Consider the following 22,073-nt stretch of genomic DNA (forward strand, 5'->3'; position numbering starts at 1 on the left):
AAACCATGGAAAATACAACCTTCTTCAAGAAAACTCCTCTATGTGCCTGCTTTGTACTGATGAGCCCTATAGGGTTTTATCTGGAAGTAAGTAGAAGTTTTTGAAGGAGAAAGGAAAAAAATTCTTGTTTCCAGCCTTTCCTTCCTCCAATGATCCCTCACTCAGCTTCCAAGTGACCTTTCTAAAACACAGATCCTTACCTTGCAGTCATACTAATCTACTGGCAATTCCCCAAACATTCCAAATTCTGTCATGCTTCTGAATGTTTGCAGAAGCTGTTCTCTCTGCCTGGAGTGCCCTCCTTTCCTTGTTCTTTCTCCTTCATCAAGGGCACCATCTCTGAGAAGTGCTTGCTCACTTCTCTGTGCAGACTCAGGTCTGATGGTACCATGTCCACACTTCTTTTACAGCACTTACTACATTTTACCATTTTCCTATGTGGCTATTACCTGCTAGCCAGGAGGTCTTCATGGAAAGTGGCTGAGTCCTCCTATTTCTCCACCCCTGCCTCAGCCTGGAGACTGTGGCAGAGAAGGCACATTGATGAGAGGTGAAAGCAAAGGGAGCTAGAAGGAATGGGACGTTTTCTTGCCATCTCTGTCTTTGCCCCTCTCTTCCCTCTTCTTTCCCTTGCACTGAGGTTCTCTCTATCACAGAGGAACTTGAGGGGCCATGAAAGAGCAGGAAAAAAGGACCTGGTGGGTGAAGCCTAGTTCATGGTTCAGGACTGGGTTTTCCCTTGACTTGGCCAGTTACTTACAGTAGAAGGGGAAATAGGGACTAAAGAGCAGAAATTCCTGCTGCCCAGGAAGAAAGACGGAGTAGAGGCTAGGGCTTCTGAAATGCGGTCCTCTGAGAACCTGAACCCGACTTCCAGGCTGGTGGGCATTTCAGCATCTTTATCCCTGTGGTATCTGAGGCACAGCTCTCTGATTTCATTTTAAATCATTCCTACTGCATATCTGTCCTTCCTCTGAGCCTCCCCAATCTTATCGGAAAATACGGCGCATAATGGTGATGCACAGAATCACTGCTGGGCCCCACCTCGGCATGTCCTGTTGTCTGTGTGGAGGATGTAGCCGAAGCGGCAGGAGCAGTAGTAGCCACCGATGTAGTTATGGCAGTAGTGGTCGCAGGACAGCTCCTCGTCCTCCCGTTCCGTGCACTCGTCCACATCTGCGGGGCAGGTAGAGCCTCTCAGTCAACCAGTTCATGTGTGACGGTGAAGACAACAGCCAACATTTACAGAGCACTCAGTATGGGCCACTCACTGTGTTGGGCGGTTCCTGCATTCCCTCATTTAAGCCTCACCGAAGGCCCATAAGTAGCCATCACCTCCATTTACAAATGAGGAGACTTACCCAAGATCACAGAGAGCCTGGTTCAAACCCAGGCAACCTGACTCCTGGTGGTGCCACTGTTCCCTAACAGTTGTGATAATAGCAAGCAGGACCATTATGATCCCCTTTCTACAGATGATGAAACTGAGACTTAGAGCCATTAAAGAACTTACTCCAAGTCACACCAAGAGTTAAGTGGTGGAGTCAGCATTCAAATCGAGGTGGGCTGGCTCTGGAATCCGGGCTCTTAACCTCTCCTCCATGCTGCTTCTCTCTTTCTAAGTCCCTATGCGGGTCAAGCCCTATCCTAGGCATTGGAAATATAAGGATAAAAAGATGTATGTTCTCAACCCAGTTTAAAAATTGGAACATGTATTTCTTCCCAAAAGATACAGGAATGGCCACGAAGCACATGAAAATATGCTCAGCATCACTAGGCACCAGGGAAATGCAAATTAAAACCATAATGAAGCACCATTACATACCCCATGGAATGGTTAAACATTTTTTAATTGATAACATCAAACGTTGGTGAGGATAAGGAGCAGCCAGAACTCTCATACATTGGTGGAGAGACAAAATGGTGCAAACACTTCGGAAAAAGTTTGACAATTTCTTATAGAACTAAACATACACCTACCCTATGACTCAGCAATTCTGCTCCTAGATATATACCCAGCAGAAGTGAAAACATGTTTACAAAATGGCTTGTACAAAAAGGTTCATAGAAATTTTATTAATGAGAGCCAAAAAATGGATAGAACCCAGGTGTCCATCAATAGGAGAATGGATAAATAGATTGCAATATAGTCATACAATAGAAAATTATTCTGCTAGGAAAAGAAACAATTACTGATGCATTGCAACAACATGAATGAATATCAAAAACTTTATGTTGAGTAAAAGAATCCTCACCTCACAAAATATATTTGGTATGTGTTCATTTACATGTAGTTTTACAAGTGGTAAAGCTAATGTATGGTGGGAAAAAAATCAGGACAGTTGTGGCCTCTAAAGGAGGTGGGAGTAGGTTGCAGTTGGGAAGGAGCACAAGGGAACTTTTTGGGTTAATGATAAAGCTCAACATCTTTTTAGGGGTTTGTGTTACACACAAATATAAATTTTTGAAAACTTAAATGTACTTAAGATTTGTGCATTTCATTGAATGTAAATTTTACATTAAAAGAAAAAACTGTGAATAGATTAGATAAACAATATGCATGCTAAAGTATTTAGGAAGAAGAGTACTGATGTCTGCAATTTATTTTGAAATGCATCCAAAAAGATGAATTAATGGATAGAGGATAGATAGATGGATAGATAAGTGATAGAGCAAATGCAGTAAGACATTACTGGTAGAATCTATGTGGTGAGTATAAGGTGTTCATTTTAAAGAAGAGAGCACAAGTCATTTTTAATCTTGAGAGAGAAAGGGAGACCTGGGCATGAGCCACCCACTTCTCTAACTTACCCACAGCCATGTAGTGGGCATCAAAGCCTGTGAATCGCTCCTCGTTGGAGAAATCTGAGCGGAAAGTGATAGACATGAAGGAGCCAGGGGAGAGGACCACTTCCTGGCCAGGGGTCTGTTCTGTGTCTGTGGTCTCCCTGCCACAGAAGGTTGCCAGCACCTGGTCTTCAGTTTCTACCTTTAGGGTCAAAGAGAAAGGGAACAAGATGAGCAGCTTCCCAAATTAGCTTCTCTGCTGGTCTCCAGGAGAAAAGATGGAGGGGCTGCCCACAAGTAGACCAGGCAGCCTGGGAAAGCCAGAGAAAGGGGTTTAGGGATTCTGGGATTTGAGGAAAGACACATTACAGGTTAAGTCAATGTGGCCGTCCAGCCACTGTTTCACTCATTTTGCTTAGGTCCATCAGAAGTAGCTTGACATTTGTCATTCCTGTTGGCAACAAAATGGCTTATTTGTTAAAAATAACTCAGTGTTAAAATAAATAAATTTTAACATTGGATAATAGAATAAATAAATAAGAAGAGCTAGATAATCTCACAGATAGATTCTATATGCAACAGGAACTTACATTTCCAGGAAAAGAAAGTTTATACACAATATAAGTCATTCGTTGAACATTCAGTGTGTGCCTGCCACAGAGCAAAGCATGGGGTGGGGATGATGGGAGATGAGTAAGACACAGAGCTGTCACGGGGAGGCAGTGTTCAGGGGGAGGAAAACAGACAGAGACAGAGCTATCATACAGTGTGACAAGTGTCTCATTGCGGATGCGCTCAGAGAGAGGTGAAGGATCCCCATTAGAATGTATGCTGCAAGAGAGTGAGACTTTAATTAATTACTTGTTTATTGATATATCTGAGCTTTATTTATAAAATGATACAATATCTGTATCAGAAATGGAAGTTTTAAAAAAATTGCATATGCTTTTTATTTATTATTATTTTTTTTGAAGTATAGTTGCTTAATAATGTGTTATTTTCAGGTGTACAACAAAGTGATTCAGTTATACATATATATGCATCTATTCTTTTTCAGATTCTTTTCTTTATAGATGTATCTTCAGTGCATGGCGCAGGACCTAGAACATAGCAGTTACCCAATAAATATTTGTCATTAAGAACTAAAAGTGCAAGACCTATTCTGAGAACAATGAGATGCCAGGGTGACTGTGGGGATTGTAGGAGGAGATATATTTGGAGGAATAAGTTGAAACTAGATTACAGTTGACCTTGAATGACATAATAACAAGTGACTCAATTCTGTGAGTAAAGGGAAGACGTAATCAGAGCTGTATTTAATAGGTAGTCTTAATAATACAGAAACTACTGGAGTCACCCAGAAATAGTTGCATTTGTGTTAAGACTCAGATGCAAATATTGCCTATTTGCTAAAGAATTCTCTACTTTGCAAGAGTCTGAGGCCCTGGGTAAATTCAGAGACCCAAGGAGAGATTCTAAACTGATTGCCTAAAGCCGAATTTGTGTGTTTGCTTTGGGAAGCACAGTGTTGGAGCTGGTTGGTATATTTATTTGACTACCAATACTTGGCCTACCTACCACTCTATCATTTACACCTACCGCGATCCTTTTAAGGTAGTGTTTCTGTTTGCAACCTCTAGATTGGTATTTTAACCAAGATGCATGAGAAAAATCTCTGACCAAGAATGATTTCTGCTGCCTTTCAAAGTCAAAGGAAAGTTCTCAAAGGCTGCCTATCTCTAGTAGCTTCTAATGAATTCATTGTTTTGTTCATTATCTTAGTATGTCAGAAGTATCTTAACATTTGACACTTCTGTTTTGAAACTAATGATTTATTTATTTAAAATAAGTGGGAGTTTTAAAGAAAAACAATTTGCCCTGGCAACAAAACACAAGGACAATTAATCACTAACTTTGGGAACTGAAGTGTAAACAGAAGATGAGATCATAGCTTTGCTATTTTTTCCTCTTCTCTGCAGATACTAGCCCAACTCACACCAGACTTATTGCTATAGAATGTGCCTATCTGCACACAGCTGAAATGTCACTTCCCTGAACATCACAGCTGGTTTGCTGTTTTGATGATCTTAGTTTTCCAGGTAGCTGAAGTTTTTACCTAGCTATGATTAAAAAAATTTTTTCGGGGGTAGGGGGGTGTAATGCTTTTTAAGTGCTTTATTCAAATCCCTGCTTTCTCAGGTAAAACATGCTAATCCTTCTTGGTGATCCAGGGACATTGTTATGAACATCAACTATCTTAGGGATATTGAGTTATGTAATGTTGCTTGCCCTGCTTTGAAGGTCCCCAGACTATTATGCCTTTGCAATTCTTATGTCTTCTTTATGTAATGTTTTATTCACTGTTTTAAAATCAGTTTATTAGCTGAAATATGTTGTAAAATAGAAACCAGTTAAGCTGTTATCATTAAACTTAATAAAAATAAGATGAAATAGATTTAGAATGAGGGCCTGGGAGAAGGCTTCTTCCATGAGTAACTGCATGAGCTGGAGTGCACTATCTTGGTGACCTCTGCTTTGGAGTGTATGGACCTGGCATTTAGAGGTCCTGAGCCCTATTCCTGACTCCACCATAAACTGTTATATGGCTGACTCCTGTAGCTCTCAGTTATCCACCTGGTAAACTAGGGGTTTCAACTTGCTGAGCTCTACACTCTCTTCCAGTCCTGACATACTAGTATTCTAACAAGTCATCATATCCATACATTAAATAAACCAACTAGAGGATGGTGAGCAGGAATTTCAACACACAGATTGCTTCCTGCTGAAGAACTTGATGAACTTGAACTTGTTTGTGGTCTATAACCATGTGATACAGAATCAATTACTAATGAAGAGTCGTGCCTTGAGCATTAACACTTCCAGGCACAGCAGCCTCCTTCCTAATTCGGTATTCCCAAGGTCTCTGGGGTTCTATAGTACCTGTAGCATGGACACTTTCAAGTGAAACCAGCCAGATATAATTTGGATTAGGGAGAGACCTAATGAAAGTCTGTGATAAACAACCTCCCTCCTTGTAACTTCCAGGCTTAAGGACCGTTTATGATGGCAGGTAAACGATCATCACCTGCAGAGCCTCACTATTCCAGAGGACAGGTAAGCATGCCCCAGCTGAGACCCATGGGGAAATCTGAGCCAGATATACCTTTAGAAGCAGGGAAGAAAAAGCCCCAGGGCCCTGGGAATTCAGCCTGCAGCTCCGAATAGTCCTGGAATATCAGAGCGTGGAAGGAGGGACCCTTTAAGAGCTGTTTCAATCCCCAACCTTCTAGAGGAAACTGAGGTCCAGAGAGGGGCAGTGACTTGCTCAAGAGTAGAGAGATAATCATGATTTCCTGATACCTGTTTTGTTTTTGGAACTGTTTTGACCCTGGAGAAAGGAACCCACCAACCCAGAGAGTGCAAGGCAAAAGACATAGGCACTTTGCCAGACAACTTTTCTGGCTCAAGGGCCTCTTGAAACTTTATCTTGGGTGCATGGACTGTCGCCCAGAGAGGATGTGGCTCAGTGACAGCTCTGGCCATAACCTAAACAGAGGGGTCACTGGCCCTACCTAATATCTTCAGCCCTTGCTATGATTGTAAAATTCTACAAAAACCATTGACTTCTGAGTACAGATGGAGGATTGAGCTCTGGCTTCTGTTCAGACTATCCCATTTCTAGGGTCACCGTATTAACATGATGGACGGAAATACCTTATCAAATGAAAACACAAAATTTGTAATAATGGAGAACCATCTGGCTGGGGATCACAGACTCTTCATTTTTCTACTTCTTATTATGGGCAGCCATGTCCTTTCAGACTATTGTGATTTAGGGCACCAACACATGGATGCATGTCCTCAACTTGCTTTCTTTCAACTCAACTCAGCAAATATTTATACAGCAAGTTCTGTCTGCATTATAATGTGAAGGATGTCAAAAATTACTTATTTGTTGCACGTGCTTAATAAGGAAGTCCCCTGCCTCTGGGAATGTAAAATTTAGTAGTAGGAGAATAAGTACTCAAATGTGTATGTGTTAGGGAATCACCAGATTGTAGTTATTGCAATGAAAGCTAGGAAGCCCCTGGGCTTATAAGATGGGAAAATATTGCATCCAGCTGAGAGGAATCAGAGAACACTTAAGAAGAAGAAAATGTTCTTTGATCTGGGGACTGAAAGGTGAGTAGAATTTAGGCAGGTAGAAATAGTAGGTGGAGGGTTTGGGGGGCAAAGGGGAGGACATCTAGGCAGAGGGAATAGCGAAGCCCCGAGGGCATTAGGAGTCTCAACTGCCCCTCCCTTCCCACCACCACCTAGGAAAGGGGTTCTATTGATGTAGGAAAGGGGTTCTATTGATGTAGGAAAGGGGTTCTATTGAGGACAGGGAGCAGGGGAGAGAGATCTAAGGAAAAGAAGCCAAAGCCTGTTTTCTATGAATTTTCTACCTTAGTAGAAACAGCACAAACCTCCTAGGCAAAGCTAAGGCAGAGCAGCAGAAAACTTGGTCAAATTTCTGTGGGAGGACAGCTATGGCTGCTTTCCACACGTCCATAAGGTTATCTCACCAGAGCTTAACAAATACACTGACAGCCACCCAATGAGAAACTTGAAGCCCAGATGATTTAAATGAATCAAGCAAGGTCATTTTCTAGTGAGTGGTGGCTTCAGGTTCACAATGCAGCATCCTGATTCCCTAGTCAATGATGCTCATGCTTCTTTAAGACATGAGGCAAACAAAAAATGCTGTCCTCTACTGTATGATATCACTTATATGAGGAATCTAAAAAATAATATGAACTAGTGAATATAACAAAAAAGAAACAGGCTCACAGACACAGAGAACAAACTAGTGGTTACCAGTAGGGAGAGGGAAGGGGGGGCAACATAGGAGTAGGGGATTAAGAGGTACAAACTATTATGTATAAATAAATAAGCTACAAGGATATATGTACAGCACAGGGAATATAGCCAATATTTTACAATATAAATGGATTTTAACCTTTAAAAATTGTGAATCACTGTGTTGTGCACCTGTAACTTATATGATATTGTACATCAACTATAGCTCAATTAAAAAAAACAAAGAGGCCGTCCTATAAGCCCAAATGCCTGAGAGCTTTGCTTGTCGATGTCCCCAGGCTTCATCCTGGAGCCCCACTGACATCTTCTCTGGGCCCTTGAAGAGCTTTTCAGATTTAATTTAGGCAGACATTCAGGGAGTGTGCTGAATTGTCCTGCTGTCAATTTAGTTAACCTGGGAACCATGTTCCCCAGAATCTCCTTCTCTCTATAGTTCCAGGTTACTGTTGGCCAAAAGAGGAACTTGTGTGAGTTTGGAAGGCAATAGACCTTACTCTCTGGAGGTTGTTTTATGATCAGATACAGAGATGGACAGATGTAGATGTGCCAATAGGTTCTAATTGTCTTCACTCCCCTCCTCTCTGCATCCAGCTCTTCTTTCCTGCTTCTGGCTCTGATGACTAACAGTGGCCCAGGCCCACCAGAGGCTTGCAGGTGTCCCCACAGACGTAGTGGCTGCTCAGAGCCAACAGCTTCTCGTAGACTTCTCTCCATGAGCTCCCCCTTCATGGCCCAACTTTGGCTTCTTCAATAGGCTTGAATTCTCAGATTTCTCTGCAGATGCCAATATTTCCATCCATGCCAGGGCTTCACGAAAATGGGTAAGTGAACTGTCTGTGGTCCTCCAACTCTCTGTCTATGAGAAGCTGGGATCTTTACTTTCCTAGCCTCTCCTATAATTACATGAGTTCTAATGCCCATAAATAGCTGTTATCTCACAATACTCACAGAGGCTCTGCTTTTCTGACTGAACTCTGACTGATACAGACTGGAGCCACAGGAATGACCTCAGGCAAATCCAGCAAAAGGACCATCCTGCCAAGTCTAGCCTAAACTTCTGACCACAGAATCATGAGCAAATAAAATGGATATTGTTTTGGCTACTAAATTTTGGAGTGGTTTGTTACACAGCACTAGACATGTTATAGGGAGTAAGGAAGTAATCTGGGACAAAGAGAGACACTGACCTTTGTGAACTGAAATTTTGAGAATTACAGTCTCATGGGGTCTTAGGGCCTTGAAAGTTACCTCATTGAACCTCTTATTTTTCTACCACACCCTTGAAAAATTCACACCACCTTTTCACGATCAGTTGCTGAGATGAGAAACTCACTACCTTCCAAGATAGATGAGGCCATTTTGGATTATCTTTGGCTTAGAAAGTTCTTCCTTGGCCCCATATCTGGGAATATAATTTAGGGGAAGATATTCCAATTGTGGAAAAACTTATGAACAATGATGTTTCTAGCAGTTATATATAATAATAGAAAACTGGAAACAACGTAAATACCCAATTCTAGGGGAACTGTTGCATTAGCATTAGCTTAGTTAAGCAGCTATTAATTATTGCATTAATGGAGAATTTTCAGTGATCTGGAAACATTCTTAGTAGGTTATACTAAGTGAAAAAGCAGGACAAATTGTATATTCGATGTAATTATAACTATGTTGAAAGTATACATTGAAAATAAAAAGTGGAAGGAATTAGAGCGAACAACAATGGCTAGTGAAATGATAGGTAATTTTTCTTTTTCCTGTTTTTATATTTTAAAAGTATTTTAAAAAGAAATTTGGGCCCACAGCTACTTCCCTCTAGCTTCTACCGAATGGCATAAAATCAGTTGGTTCAGGTCAACCAACAAAGGGAGCACACAGGTGGGGCAGCTGAACCAGCCTGGAAGTTCAGGGTTGGTTTCCAGTCTCTCCATCTCTTATAACCACCTGAGTCTTCCCTTCCTCATCGTCATGTATGGAGACCCCTCATCAATCTCTCACTTCCTTCTCTCATTTTTTTCTAGCCCTTGGGTCCCAACAAAGCTGAAAAAGAGGTGAAAATTTTTGCTTTAATTCCACACAAACAATACGGTGAAAAATAAAATTCTGAGAAAACAATCAAGAAACTCGGAACAACTAAAATTCACATATGGCAGTACATGGCAGGGAGGGTCTCATGTCAGGGAACAGTTTTTGTGATTGTCAAGTCCAAGAGGGACCCAGAGGATGGGGTGTAAGTGGAGGTATGAGGGGAGATAGAAGAGATCCTTGGTGTGAAATTCATGAAGACTTTAGGGGAAAGAAGAGGAGAGGGAGAGAGGCGGCATGGAGGATTGAACATTTAAGAATGTTTGTGATAAGAACATCTCTGCCCTTTTTTGGTTCTCAAGAGAGTGAGTCAAACTGTGAATTGCTTTCAATTGTGTAAGTTTTCTGTTTTTTAGGATGTAACCCTTTACTGAGACTGGATCATGTGGGATCTCATCTTTATATAAGTTGCACATGAGTCTTCACCAATTAGTAGATGTTAGGAAAATTATTTAAATTCTCTGTGTTTTAGGTTAAATTGTATTCCCTAAAAGATATGCTCAAGTCCTAACTCTTGGACTTGACTTTATATGGAAATAGTTCTTTGCCTATGAAATTATGTTAAGATGACATCATACTGGATTAGGGTGGACCTTAACCCAATGACTGGTGTCCTTATAAGAAATGGGAAACTTGGACACAGAGACATACACAGAGGGAAGTGTGAAGACAGAGGCAGAGACTGGAGATATGCGGCCATAGCCAGGAATGCCAGGGACTGGCAACAACCACCAGGCAGCTAGAAGAGGCAAGGAAGGATCCTTCCCTAGAGCCTTCAGAGGAAGCATGGCCCCACCGACACCTTGATTTCAGACTTCTGGCCTCCAGAACTGTGACAGAAGAAACTGCTGTCATAAACCACCAGGTTAATGGCAATCTGTTATGGCAGGCCTAGGAATTGAATACACTCTGTATATAGGTTTTTCTCATTTGTAAAATAGTGAAAATAATAGTATTTATAAATCATAGGACTTTGTGAACATGACATGAGTTAACATATGTAAAATATTTAGAAAGTTACCTGAAATATAGTCAGCACTCAGTAAATCAGTGAGAAAAACAGGACCACTGAGATTCAGCCAACTGAGGTGACACCTTTCTGGACTCCCAGCTAAGTGGGGCGTAGGTAATTTCACATATTTGAAGAAGAATTAAGAGACTGAAACCGTCCCTGGATACCCTCTTGTTTCCTGGTTCCACTCTTTCATTCCTAATCTCACTGGGGGCATCAGCACAGACATCTCTTTTTATGAGTCCCCCAGATCCGAGGCTGATGGGGCAGGCAGGGAACGTAGGGAGACCTTGCAACCTGGCCTCCTCATTTGGCAGGTGGCATCTTAGGTCCCTTTGGCTCTCTGAACTTTACAAGCCTCCTATCAGTCCTGGGAGGTGGGTGACATGGAAAAGGTAGTATCCTAATTTTATAAGAGAGGACCAGAGTAATTTAAGGGATCTCTGAAAGCTTCCATCCACAAGAGAATAATATCAAGTCCAGGAATCCCTTTACTTTCCTGTGTTTCAAAGGATTTCTCTAGGTGTGTGAATTTAGGCCAATGATTCAGTGACAGCCCTGGGCCCAGGACCCCTGCCTCACAAGTGAGCTCTGTGCTCCTGTGGTCGCCTTCACCGCAAGTCTGTCACCCTCCAGGGACTGGGCCAGGGGTTAACAGCTCAAATTGCTACTTTATCCAGGTGCCCAAACTGCAGTTAAAGATCATGAGAAGGAGCAAAGTAAAGGTACCAGATGCCAGACAAGAACCTGGGTCTAGAAAAAAAGGAGACGTGTGTGTGTGTGTGTGTGTGTGTGTGTGTGTGTGTGTATGTGCGTATTGCATTTCAGAAGCTCTTGAAAGCCATGTAAGTAAAAATAGCACAGCTGGTGGGGTTAAGACTCAAGTTGGCCACATTTGTGAGGGGCTGCAGGTTGTTGCTTCAGTCCTGGATCAAGTCGTTTGGCCATAAAATAATAATGATGATAATAATAATAATAACAATAATAATAATAATTGTAGTAGTAGTGGTAGTAATAGTAATAATTCCCACTCCCCCCCCATGTGGAATTTCCAGTTGACAAGGTGTTTTCACCGTCTTTATTTTATTTGCTTCTGATGGCAGTCTTGTAATGAATGCACTTCAGGTAGACATTGTGATTCCCCCGACCAGAGAGGTGACATGAATTTCCAAGGTCACATAGCCTAGGAGTAGCTGACCTGAGATAAAAATCCAGATGTTCTGACTTCCAGCCTTGTTCAGTAACTGGAATTACAAGACCACAGAAGTTCAGAGATAGAAAGGACATTAAAGGCTACCTATCATTTTCCTCTCTTAGATGGGGAAACTGAAGCTCAGAGAAGTGAAGTAACTGGTTGAAAGTCACATGGCCAGATAATGGCAGAGCCACCATCAGGGCCCAGATATACTGACAGTCCCAGCAAAGTGTTCTTATACATTTGTTAGTCAGAGTAAAAACCTCCTAACAGAGCTAGGTAAGCCCCTAGGAAGGTATGTATCGTGTAAGACGCCATTAGCAGTGTGAGGACCTGAGACCCAGCTGGCAGGTGTTAGAGTCCCCGCATCCCTCTGCTATCAGGAGGATTGCCCAGTTGCTAGGAGGGCTCCGGGCAGAAAGGGAGATGGTCTCTAGGCAGCAGAGCACGGGGAGAAGAAAGAGCTGGCTGGGGAGGGGTGGCCGCGAGCTTGGGAAGCAAGCATCCCGCAGGTGGGAAACTGGAGGCGCCTGGCATCTCAGTGTGGCAGGGCTGGCGGGTGTGGGTGGGAGCGTCTGGGAATCATGGCTGGGAAGGGGGGCCAGGAAGGACTTTACTCTCATTGGCCCGTGAATGGCTTAGACTCCCCATCCACCCCTTCTGTGACTTCAGAGCCAGGCCCATTCACATGCAAATACCCTGTGGGACCGGGAAGCTGAGCCCCAAAAGGTTCAGGACAGGAAAATAGCCTGGGGACAGGCAAAAACAAAGCCTTGTTGTGTTCTTCTCCTGCGGAGGCAGCCTGGCTCCAGGTCAGTCACAGTCAGCACTGGGGTGAAAGCAGTGATTAAGTCAGTGCTGAGCGGAGAGAAGGAGCCCGCCACGGGCCAGCGTCTCCAGGCACTTTCCAGGAATGTGCAAGCCGGTATGTCCCTCCGCCGCTGCCCAGGACCCTGCCCGCCCCAGCCCGAATGCACATCCTCAAATCTTGGAAAATTTTCGAGACAGCTAGAATAGGGACCAAAAGACCTGGCTTCTGGTCACCGCCCTGCCACTCACATGGGTCACTTTAACCTCCCCAGGCACTGGTGCCCTGGAGCTGGCTCTTACCAACTTACAGGGGCCAGCTGTCAACTTTTCAGGGATTTTTGCGATGCTGTTGTTAAACACAGCCATCGTGAAAAACTGTTTCATAAATTTACAATTAAATAAATTATATTAAAAAGAAATAAATTATATAAAAACTCATCATCTCCTAACTATTCTATCATTTTACTATTATCTCAGCACTTGAGTTTACTAATGTCTAGAATATCCGAGTGGTGAATAGAGAGCTACCGAGGTATCTCTTCTCTGCCCTCCCAACCCATCCCCGAGTCCAGACCAGGTTGTTGATCATTGATAAGTGCACCACTGGGTTCAGCCTCAGTTTTCACAAACATACTAGGTGGACCTTAATTCTATCCTCTAAGAGTCAGGAGGTCAAATGACACATGGGTGGGAAAGCAGCTTGTAAAGTCTGCCATTGCCTGTGAGCATTAGCAGGGACCCTATTTCCCAGGCCCCCTGGTGATGGGGCTCCCACCTGTACCTCTGTCTTCATCTCCCATCCCTGTCCCTCCTGCTCCAGCCACACTGCCATCCTTGCTGTTCTTCAAACACACCAGGCACTTTCCCACGAAGGTCTTGGCTGTTCTTTCTGATTGGGATGCTTTTCCCCAGAAAGTCACATGGCTGACTTTCTCAACTTCTTCAAGTCTTTGCTCAAATGTCACCCTTTCAACAAGGACCACCTTGATCAACATATTTCAGTGTTAACATGCACCCCACCTCATGTGGACACTCTTTACCCTGCTCTGTTTCACTTATTTGCCTATCACCTTACTACTCATTATATAATTAACCTGTGGATTGTGTTTAGTGTTTATTGTCTGTTCCCCCCAGTGTCATGTAAGCACCCAGCCGACGGGCATTTCTGTCTTGATTACCGCTATACCCCAAGCTCTACTAAATGGTAGGCATTCAATGAATATTTGTTGAATAAATGAATACCTCCCCTTCCCTACTTTTTCTCCTATGAGCACATCAAAGCAAATTCAAGCCCTGCTTTTTACCAAGGTGTGTCTGAGAGCGGCCTGTGTACACATAAGCACACAGATTTGCACACCGGGGCATCTATTCCCCAAAGCACTCCCACCTCACACTCACCCACACTTGCCCCAGAGCCTGTGCTCTGCCCCAGTGCTGGGGACCTTCCTTCTGTTTTCCATCACCCCAGAGCCTGTGCTGTTTGTACTTCCTTCATAAAATAAGCTTTTGTCACACTTTTTCTGAAGCTCATTTTCACTTCCTGATTCTTCTGAATCAGCTAGAATGGATTTGGAAACCTGGTATCTCTGGAGTGAAGAATTCCACTAGGGAATACAATTGAAATTCATGAGAAACATTTACCCATTCCTCTTTTCCTTCAGGGGCAAGGCCTCCTGTCTACTCCCAGAGAATGAACAGAGCTTCGGCAGTAGTTGAAGGTCGAGGGCATGTTCAGAGTAAACACAGAGCACTGCACAGAAATTAGGAGCCGGGGGTCAGAGGAGTCAGTCTTGGAGCAGGGCCATGGGAGGGACTTATCTGTCAATTACACAGCAGGATGCAGACTGACCCGACGAGGCCTGGGAAGGGAGCATCAGGGCTGGAAGGGCTTAGCCAGTCCAATTTCCTCATTGGGCAGATGGAGAAACTGAGGCCCAGAGCAGACAGGTGACTTGCCCAATGTCTCAACAGGAGTCAGTGGCTGATCTCTAGACCAGAGCCCTTTCCTTTATGCTTACCACCAGGAGATTTTTGCTTTTTCCTGTTCTGCCCCCAGGGCTGTGCTCACTACTAGAAATAAACACAGACATAGGCCCTGAACTCTTGGGGCTGACAGTCTAGTGCAATGTCCTTGAGTTCACCATTAGACTTGTGTACCACAAACAGATAAATTGAGCACTTTCCCAACCTTCATAGCTCAGACTCCATTTTTATTATTTTTGTAAAATTTTTTTTTTCTCTCAAAGTCAGAATAAAAGAGTAAGTTCTTTAACAAAATCTAGACAACACAGGGACCCTCAAGGTCCTTCAGGTTTACAAGATTTTACTAAATTTCTCTTATAGCCAGGAAGCATATCAAAATCCTGAAATCCCTACCAGGATAAAACTTGTTCTGAGAAGGGCCAAATGGAGAAACACAATCATGACTTAGGAGTAAGGAGACCAAGGATTGAGACCTGGATTTGCTCTAAAGCCCTGGACAAATGCACTTAAGCTCTTGATGCTCAGCGTCCTTTCCTGTAAATTAGGTGCAGTAATCCCAGCTCTCCCTAGTCCATGAGAATCAAAGGAGGCAATAGATCAGAAAGTGCCAAGACCTTGGGTTACGACAAATGAATACACAGGAGAAATAAACAACCTCTTGCATTTGATTAGTCCTTTCAGAGTACTTTTCCATAAATTGCCTGAAAAACTGAGTGATCTGTGCAAGGTCACAGACAGCCAGTTAGTGGTAAAGTCAGAGCAGATGAGAAAACTGACACTCATTGAGCATCTGGTGATACCAGCAGGCACTTTAGTGCTCACACCCTTGCCATCATTACCACTGTAATAATGCTTACTGAACTAATTACATAGGTGTTGGACATATGTCAATATAGCATTTACCTCACTTGACATTCACAATAAGCCCAAGAGATAGGCATTACTGTTATCCCTATTTTACAATAAATAGTGGAGGCAGGACCTGACTCTAGGTCTGAGTGGCTCTAGAGCCTGAACTCCAAACCATTGAACATGTTTGCCTTTTGCAGTACTGATTCCATTCATAGCCATCATTTCATTTAAACCCTTGCATAAACTGCAAGGAAGTCTTTATCACTGAGTATCATTGAGTCTTTTTTTTTTTTTTTTGGTACCAATCACAAAACCGATGCTTAGGTAGATCAAGAAGCTTAGGGAGATCAAGAAGTTTAGGGAATTACACTGTTAAATTCCTCTTTACCCTTCAAGACTTATCTCAAACATTAACTATTTCCAAAGCTTTTCTTGAACACACAGAAAGGATCACTCCACAACTTACATACTGCCCTATATACTCTTGTGTTACTCTGCTCAGCTTTAGCTTATTAATTATATACTTGTCTTATGACACACTATGAAATCATGAGTTCTTGGAGGGCAGGTACTGTCTTACCCATCTTCATGAGGCCTGTCTTTGGTGCAGTGTCCAGCTTATGGTAGATATTCAATAAAATTCTTGGACTTCATTCCATAGACAGTGGAGAACCACTGAAAGGTTTTGAGAGTTGCACAATCAAAGCAATGTTTAAGAAGATCTCTCTGGACACATGTAGAGGGTGGACTGGTTGGGGAGAGACCCACAGCTGGTAGACATTTAGGATGGTATTGCAATAAACTAGGTGAGAGGAATAAGAACTGAAACTAAAGGGTTAAAGTGGAGAGAATGGAAGAAATGTTGACTGTATCAAGAATATTGAGTTAAGAGGAGAAAAGTGGTGTTATGTCATATGAGCATTTAACAGATGCCAGTTGAGCTATATGCACTCAATAAAAGAAGGGAAAAGAGAGAAAGAGAAAAAAGCCAAATGCAGGTTTTTATTATCTCCTTTTCCAGTGAACAGATACCATGAAGTGAACTTGAAAATAAGATGTGTGAATCTGCTGTTCCCTTGGTGGTTCTGGTTTCTGAGTATCTTTTTCAGTAACTATAGCTCCAGGGCTCATTTCTCAGCACAAGTCAAACTACTTCATCTGATGCTCAACTAAAGGAACTATATAATTTGTTGCATTTCTGGGAAAAAAGTCTCTTCTGGACATTCTAAAAGACAGTGCTCTACTATATTTAAGACAGTAAGTTTGACTATAGACAATATTTGCCTTACATTACACTTAAAAACCTAAGCATCCATAAGATGGGGGACTCCACTGTCACTTAATGTTTTTAAAAGAAGAAAAGAAAAGGCTGAGAGTTTTGAGATATAAATTCTGGTCCCAGTGTGACCTTGGCCAATGAATTGCCCTTTCCAGGGCTTGAGCATGATGATCATGAAGTTGAACCATGATTCCTGAGGTCTTAGATACATAGAATATCAGGGCTAGGTGGACCTTAGAGAACATCTGGTTCAACTGCCTGTATTTGAGAGAGGAGGAAAGAGTCCACTCTAAAAGCAATCACTTGCCCAGGGTTACTTAGTTAGTAGAGAATGGCCACAAGAATCTAGGCCTCCAGTTTCCTGGCCAGTGTCTGTGCTCTGCCCCTCGCCTACAGCATTAACCAGCTGTGATTCGTATGTCTCATCTGTGCACTGTAGGAATCCACACATTGCAGCCACATTCCAAGGAAGCAAATCCTGTCGTGCAGATGTGCATGTGCCTTGAAGACCAAAGACTGCGGGAAGTCAGGCTGGAGAGGAATTTTCATAAAATGAGAGCATCCAGACCACAGCCTTGGGGTCCTGCCCTTCTTCAAGCTGCTGATGTGCAGTGTCAGCAATTCCGTCATCATCGCCCTGATGGGCCAGGGTGGGAAGGGCAGTCTGTGGACTGGGGCTGGGCTGAAAGGATTCCTGTGAACTGGACGGTCCTTTAAACCCACTCCCAGGCCTGCCAGGGGAATTCAGTCACAGAATGAAAGAGACTCAAAACAGGGGATATTATCCCATCAGACGGAAATGAGCGATATTCCAAGTTCCTTGGAAAAGGACAGCACTGGCATGATATATTTACAAGTTTTCTTCAAATGACATGTCACTAAGGCAACTCCAGCAGACTATAGTCTCTTAATGGAGTGCTTATGGCCATGGAACTTCAAGAAGTGGCCGCTGTAACATATTATTACCGTTTTCTGGCATTATCCTAACTAGGATAATGAGGGTTTGTGGGGGTCATCTGGAAAGCTCTGGCAAGGAGAATGAAGATTAAAATTCTGGAATTTAAGAGACCTTAGGGATCATCTCATTCTACTCCTCATGGAACAGATGAAAAGACAGAATTTTGTAGAGGGGTATTGACTTATCCAAGGGTGACAAGGCTGGCATGCTCATGCTTCATTCAGATGAAAAGGGAAGAGCCTCCTTCTCATTCATAGCCAGGAAAGCCACATATTCTGGGGGTGGAGGGTTAGGGAGAGAACACAATTAGAAAAAGTCAACGGGTTTCTACTATATGTTGAAGGCTTCTGGGTTTTAGGGTTCACAGGAGAGAGTACTAGTCTTGTCCCTGAATTGGGAACTTAAGGAGTATTCAAGCTGTAATTCCTGCAAGGTGTGACCTTCAGGGGGACCAAGAAGGTTGAGCGAGCAGAGTGAGCTTCTGAGCCACCTTCAACCCTAGCAGCCTCACTTCTGTTTCCTATATCAGGACTACTAGAAGATTTGTAAGAAGAAAATGTCCACTAGGGAGAAAATATATGAAAAACAACAATGACATGGGACTAGGTGGGTCTCCAGAGGGCCCCTGTGGCCTGACATCTTGTGAGTTCTTGAGTCCAGGAGGGGAACTCTGCCGGGCATGTGTGGGCAAGGACACAGGGCCTGTCTCCACGTGAGCACTAGTCATCAGCTGACCAGGGTGCAGCATCCTGTGAAGGAAGGCCTGCTCAGGCCCCATGGCTGCTAGAGCCTCTGCAGGAAGGCCAATGCTAGTGCTGGGATGGCATTCTGGAAGGAAGTGAGCTGTGCAAGCCCAAGCAAAGTAATACCTCTCTGTCCAATATGTTAATCTCTTCTTCTAAAGGAACTGGAGAAATGTGTTGGAATCAGAGAAGCAAGGACTGTTGGGCACTTCAGGTAGGCAGCTCAGTCTCTGTGTTGCCTCACACAGACTGTTTCTTTGCTATGCTCAGAGGTCACAAGTCTAATTTTGGAGCAGAGAGAGTGCTAAAAGATTGTCTTTTCTACTCCAGATCATTTGGGAGTTAGTGGCAGATCTGGGACTAGAACAGGCATTTCCTGAATCCCAGTCAAGAAACCAGGATGATGCTGCCCTCCCAGAGGGCCGGGTCAGAAGAGGTCTTCACAGTCTATTGTTGTCCTTGAAAAGTATCATTTTTTTCCGCTACAAAATGTAGCTGATGTCAACTCTTTAATCTGCCTTGTCAGGAGACTCAATTTATTTGGGGGCAAAGGAATGAGTTAAATCCTCTATTGTGTGTTTATCATCTCGATAAAGGAGTCCTAACAAGGTCAAACCTGGCATCCATCTAAGTAAGAGGAAAACTTGTGAGAAATGATTGAATATGAATTGAGAGTGAATTCTTAGGGTGGAGGCAGGGAGGAATAATGAAAATAAGTCATTGTCACAGCTACAGAAAAAAATTCTAATTTCTGTGGTCTTGAGGCCTCAGCTACTAATAAAGGTAAATGTTTCCGCTGGCAAAATTTCTAGATGGTTGACATATTTGAAAGTAGAGAAAAAAGCAGTTAGGAAGTTCACATCTAGCCTTGTCTAAATCTATGGAACTTACTCTTCTATTAAGCCAGTGTTTGGTCATTTTCCTTCTGCTAAGTTCACTCTCCAACCTAAATATTTGAGGATACCATGGTTGTATGGCGAGCATTAGCTAGGGGAATGGGCTGGGGGATTCTGCTAACCTAATGTCCCCTACCCATAATGCATCTGGGATCCTGGAGTTTGGTTCTGCCAGAGGCTAGATTATGTGCTAGAAGACATAACTAACCTGTTTGTTAGAAATTTCAATTTAGGATGATGAACACTTAGGATCTTGGTGAATACTCCCTGCTTGATCCTTGCAAGTCTGAGAAGTTGGCTCCATTTTTAATGAATTTATAGAAACTGTATGTCAATCTAGATTACCAAGCCACATCATCTCTTAGAGCAACCAGTTTTACCTTTTCTCATTCTTTTTGTCAATCTTTTATTGTCATTACTCTTTTTCATCTTGTGCAATGGCTATTTTTCTAGGCTCATCTCTCTTTTTAAGGGACTAGATTTTTGTGTCCTTAAATTCTCACAGTTTCTAGCACAGGACATTCAAAGATGGGCAGCATCACATAGAGCAATGGATCTCAAATGGGGAGATTTTGCTCCCCTGGGGATATTGATAACTGCTGGAGACATTTTTGGTTGTCACAACTAGAGTGGGAGTGCTATTGGCATCTAATGAGTAGAAGCCAGAGATGCTGCTAAAGATCCTATAATTCGCAAAACAGCTTTCTTCAGCAAATAATTGTTTGGCTCAAAATGTCAATAGTGCTAAAATTGAAAAATTGTGTCATGGAGCACCAATTTTAGAAAGTTTTCAGTCACATAAAATGTGCTTTAAATGGGATACTTGATGCATATCCAACATACATAATTAGCAACACCCACCATTTAAAATGAGTTAATCAGGGTAGGGGTTCACAGCCCCACTTACCAGGCCTCCGCCCCACCCCATCCCACTGTTCTTTTCAGCCCTTGCAGTATCCTAGGGCTCAGTGGAGTACAGCTTGTGAGCAGTTTGGTGGAGCCAAAAGAACATGGTATTGAAAGTCACAAGACATGGGTTTGGAATCTTGATCCATCACTTACTAGCTGTACAACGTTGGGTGAGTTGCTTCACCTTCTTGGGGTTGTTTCTTTGCCTGTAAATGGGATAGTAGTACCTGTCTCATAGGATTGTTTTAAAGGTTGAATGAGATTTTAAGTGTAAATCACCTTGTCAACTCACTTCTTTGTTGTTGATCAAACATTCTGGTAAATACAAGGTTAACTCTTGTTGAATTACAGGCTGTGGAAAAATGAGACTATACTAATATCAAAAATATAGAAAGCCTACTCTAGAGTGGTTTGATGAGAACTTCTTCCAGGAAGCCAGAGAGCGCTTATAAAGTAGGTTCTTAGGTCTCCACATCTTTTTGAACCAGATACAACCTTAATAAGTGTCATCTCTCAGAAGTACTTTAACATTTCTTAGCTCCACTTTTAAAAGAGAACAGCTTCCCACCCATGGCATTGTTTGTGGGCTCTCCTTAAATTCTGGGAAATGTTGTTTTGATGTTGTAATCATTTTCTGCTCCTCTTCCATTTGTTTTTTACATCCATCTGTGTAGTGACTCCCCACTGTTGCCCATACTCTTTGTTGATAAAATCCAAACTCTTTAGCATCATATTCAAGGCGCTTCAGAATCTCACCCCAATCCAACCTTCCAACTTCACCTCCTACTCTCCGCTGCGGCATACTCTACACTTCCCAAACACTTGATCACTACCTAGGGAACAGGGCAATGCTTTCTAATGCCTCAGCTTTGGATATAATGCTAGCTTACTCTGATTAATGCTGACTCTGGGGTCTCTGCCCTTTTCTGCTTGTTGAATTAAAGGTGACATTGGAAGCAGAGGTTAGTGGAAACGTTAAAGACTTTGAGATCAGAAAGGAAAAGGCAAGGTTGTGTCTGGCTGAGTCACACTTTGCCAGTTTCAGTTTCTCTCAAGGCCTTTTCTAGGTCTTCCTACTCAGCCTGCACCTAGCATGCCACCCCCAACCCTCCTTCATAATGTTATAACATTGTATGTCTCCCTCACTAGACTGCCAGCCTGGGTGGTAAACACAGCATCTAATTCATCTAAGCTCCTCAAACTCCCAGCAGATTCTCCCGTAGAGAATCTGGCCCAGTTAGGGAACATCAGGGGTCTCACCTTCACATAGTCGTATTCACAAAGGTAAGAGGATTCCAAGTTGAAGTGCATGAAGTAAAGCTTGATCCGAAATCCCTCTGGGACAGTGATATTCCACGTCACCTCTGAATCACTTGGATAAGAGTCTGGATAGCCAGGCGACTGAATCTGGCCAAACATATTGTTAAACTCCACTATGTGGGCCAAAGCCTTCAACAAGGAGAAGCACAGAGCATGAGAGAGAAGGAGCCACCTGAAAGACATGAATGGATTCACTTACATTCACAGACACTGGTCCTTGCCATTTAGCTAAATCAACAGCCAGGAGACCAAGTTCCCAGCATGTCTCTGCCACTGACCTGCTGTAATTACTCTGTCCTTATGGGTCTTGCTTACCCAGCCTATAATACTGGAGGGGTAACTTGATTAAAGGTTGCCTCCAGGGGGCTTCCCTGGTGGCGCAGT

At 42.9% G+C, this 22,073-nt stretch overlaps 1 protein-coding gene across 1 annotated transcript in view; it reads right to left on the reverse strand.

Annotated features, from left to right (window-relative positions):
• Nucleotides 1-21,857, reverse strand: part of LOC132364716 (mannan-binding lectin serine protease 1-like) — a 39,989-nt gene extending 18,132 nt beyond the window's left edge. The window contains exons 1-3 of the mRNA XM_059920753.1: nucleotides 21,630-21,857; nucleotides 2,812-2,989; nucleotides 1,045-1,176 (exon numbers count right to left, since the gene is read on the reverse strand). Of these exons, the coding sequence (XP_059776736.1) occupies nucleotides 1,045-1,176; nucleotides 2,812-2,989; nucleotides 21,630-21,788 (469 nt within the window). The 5' untranslated portion in view covers nucleotides 21,789-21,857. The remainder of the gene's footprint in view (nucleotides 1-1,044; nucleotides 1,177-2,811; nucleotides 2,990-21,629) is intronic.
• Between the last annotated feature and the right edge of the window lie 216 nt (nucleotides 21,858-22,073).

This window comes from Balaenoptera ricei, chromosome 4 (assembly GCF_028023285.1).
Source record: "Balaenoptera ricei isolate mBalRic1 chromosome 4, mBalRic1.hap2, whole genome shotgun sequence".
Classification (NCBI taxonomy): Eukaryota; Metazoa; Chordata; class Mammalia; order Artiodactyla; family Balaenopteridae; genus Balaenoptera; species Balaenoptera ricei.